General features: G+C 48.0%; 1 protein-coding gene across 2 annotated transcripts in view; it reads left to right on the plus strand.

The window, feature by feature from the left end:
- Positions 1 to 950: 950 nt before the first annotated feature.
- The window catches only part of UBE2Z (ubiquitin conjugating enzyme E2 Z), a 13057-nt gene continuing 11285 nt past the window's right edge, over positions 951 to 2722 (plus strand). Inside the window, exons 1-2 of one of the 2 annotated variants that reach the window (XM_025203764.1) lie at positions 951 to 964; positions 2165 to 2237. In XM_025203764.1, coding sequence (XP_025059549.1) covers positions 2172 to 2237 — 66 coding nt within the window. In that variant the 5' untranslated portion in view covers positions 951 to 964; positions 2165 to 2171. Of the gene's footprint in view, positions 965 to 2164; positions 2238 to 2722 lie in introns of those variants that run through there. The other variant, XR_003093979.1, reaches the window with a different exon arrangement.

Genomic DNA, 2722 nt, shown 5'->3' on the forward strand with positions numbered 1-2722 from the left:
CAGCCGGCCCCGGCCCCTGGGTGCAGCCTCCCCACCACCCTGCCAGGCCTGCTCTTCCCCGCAGCGCTTCGAGGCCAAGGCATCTGCTCCAGTGTCGCTGCTGGGTCTCGGGCTGCATGTGCTGGGGAGGCCGTTTGCCCGGTGTGGGGAGGAGGCTAATACCCACCTCCCCCTGCTCGGCATGTGTCATCCTTGTGTTGTCCTGGACTCTGCCCTGAAGCTGCCACTTGAGTCGTGTCCCAGGGTCCTGGGTGTGTTTCTTCATCTGTTAACCCTTAACCTTTCCCAGGGCAGCCTGGCTCCTCGCCTTAGTATTCTTAACCCCGGCCAACCCTGCTGGCAAAGACGGCAGTTTCTCCAGGCCCGGGCGGATTTGCCTGCATTCAGACGCTCGCTGTGCCTCGGCGCTCTGTATTCCCTCTGGCCTCATTGACAGTCGGCTCTCCTTGGTTCCCTGCTGGTGCTCTAGAGCCGGCATACTAATGCTACTTTCTATTTATAAAGCACTTTGCATCCGGAAGGCTCGCTAAGCGCTTTGCAAGCTGTACAACTGTGGCTGAGGGTATACCTACCTCTAGGGCAAGGCAGCTGTTTTGCAGGCTGCAATGCTGCGTGCCACAGGAAGCGAAGCATCCCTTAGCAACTTGAAATGTCTGCGGAAATGTAATAAACTATGCTGTTCTCTTCCCGGAGTTTGGCCAGGCACACCGGGGTCAGCAATTTCTGGCAAAACTCCCCCACTGGTTACTGCAGCAACCACACTTCCTTCATCTGAAAGAAGGATTAATAGACAATCTTGTGCCCTCTCCACCTGGTTTAACCCCTCTCATTGCTACCAATGATTCAGAATTTTTTTTTTTTTTTGCTGCCTGGAATAATGCTGCCTTTCCTCCTCCCTTCCAGAAAGATTTCAATGTCCTTTTACGGATGCAGAGTTTCACAACTGGGCGCCCGTGTTTTACAGGTGCATGATAGCCAGGCAAGGTGACTGATCAGAGGTTAATGGTGATGCTGACACAAAGGAGCAGTTCTGGTCTCAAGACTCTGTTGCGTGTTTTGACTTGGAGCTCTCTCCCTGCTTGACCAAAAACTGCCGCCTTTCTGCTCCTCATTTATCTACCCAACAGCTGTTTATCAATTCAAAATCCAGCATCAATACAATTTGGGAGCTTTGGGTTAAAATGTCAGAGGCAGAAGGGTGTGGGGAGAGCTTTCTCTCTTGTTCCCAGTGGAGGGGCTGACTGAACTTTATAAGGTATTAGATCTTAGCCTGTCCCTACCCTTGTTCTTTCATTTCCTGCCTAGAGCCTATTGCACTTGGGCTGCTCTCTGTCTAACTGTGCAGTGTTAGAGGCTACGCATAAAAAAAATTGTTAACAATAGATCTGACATGCTGATAACCTCCAGAATAACGAGCAATATGTTCTTACATTGTTAGAAATCCTGGCATTATTTCAATAGGTTACTCCTTTGCTCTTATCACAAATATCGCCGCTTGCCAGATTATGCGAACATCCATGTTCTACCACCTCGGAGACCTCTGTTTACCTTCTTCAGAAAGTGATACAAAGTCTCTGGGTGGCTTCTGATCCAAGTGACTGAAAGCACTGGCTTTGCAGGAAAACAAGGTTCTTTCCTCGCTTCCTAATTGTCTCACCCACTCATTCTTACTAATGAAACTCCAGCTAAACTCAATTCTTTTTACAAAAAGGAAGGCTGTTTTAGAAACAAAACAAAAACTCCACCAGTAGTTTGATTTGACTCTCGTTGACACTGGGAGGAGCTCTTTGGCTGTGATGGTGCTTGCACTCCATCTCTATGTTCCTAAGCTGTACTGAGTCGTATCTGATTACAGCTCTATTTTTTAATATAGGGAGAGCCTGTGAGCACGCTGTATCTTGCACAGTTATTCTTTCAAGTAGGCAGAAAGAGTTCAGCCAGAAAACAGTGAAACAGCACAACCCCCTGCCCCCTTTCCCCACAGTCCATTTTCATTGTTTCCTTTTTAAAATATTTCTGACGTATTATGTTGTGGTGGCATGTGTTTTCTCTCTCTCATACATGCTCTTAGATACATAAGTCTTTTTCTGTAATGAATGTTATTTTCCTAGGAGTGAGGGATGCTGAGGGAGGTATTGGCTAATTCTTGTTTCCTTGTGTTCAGGGATATCATGTCCATTTATAAGGAGCCGCCCCCTGGAATGTTCGTTGTGCCCGATCCCCATGACATGACTAAGGTAAGTGAATATCCAGAGCTAATCCAGCTTCCCTGCGCTTCTGTTTTTTTGATGGTTAAGTATTAGCAGGATGAGCCATTGGGCAGGAGCTGGGGCTGTGGACTGCAGTGCGTCCTCACTAGAGTACCTTTGTAAAAGAATAGATGAAATTCTGCAGGGGAAAATGGGAAGGCTTTTTTTTGGAAATAAGAGGGAGGCTAGCAAGGAATCTGACTTTGTGAAGGGATAAAGCCACAGGACTCTAAGCAGCTTCTGCAGCTAAATCCAGCACAGGCTCGGTGGCCAGAGGGGGATGGTAAAGCACCACTCCAGCTGGCTTTATCCTGCCAGCACTTGAAAATTATCACTAGAATGTTTGTGCATGGAAATTCAATATCTGTTGGAGCAGCAGATGACTGCTGAAAGCTGGAGGGTGAAGACCTCTTTTCTAATGGTCAGGGAATGTTGCATGACCCTATTGGGGACTGATGCCTCTTTCCCCCCCC

Source organism: Alligator sinensis, unplaced genomic scaffold, assembly GCF_000455745.1.
Source record: "Alligator sinensis unplaced genomic scaffold, ASM45574v1 scaffold520_1, whole genome shotgun sequence".
Classification (NCBI taxonomy): domain Eukaryota; kingdom Metazoa; phylum Chordata; order Crocodylia; family Alligatoridae; genus Alligator; species Alligator sinensis.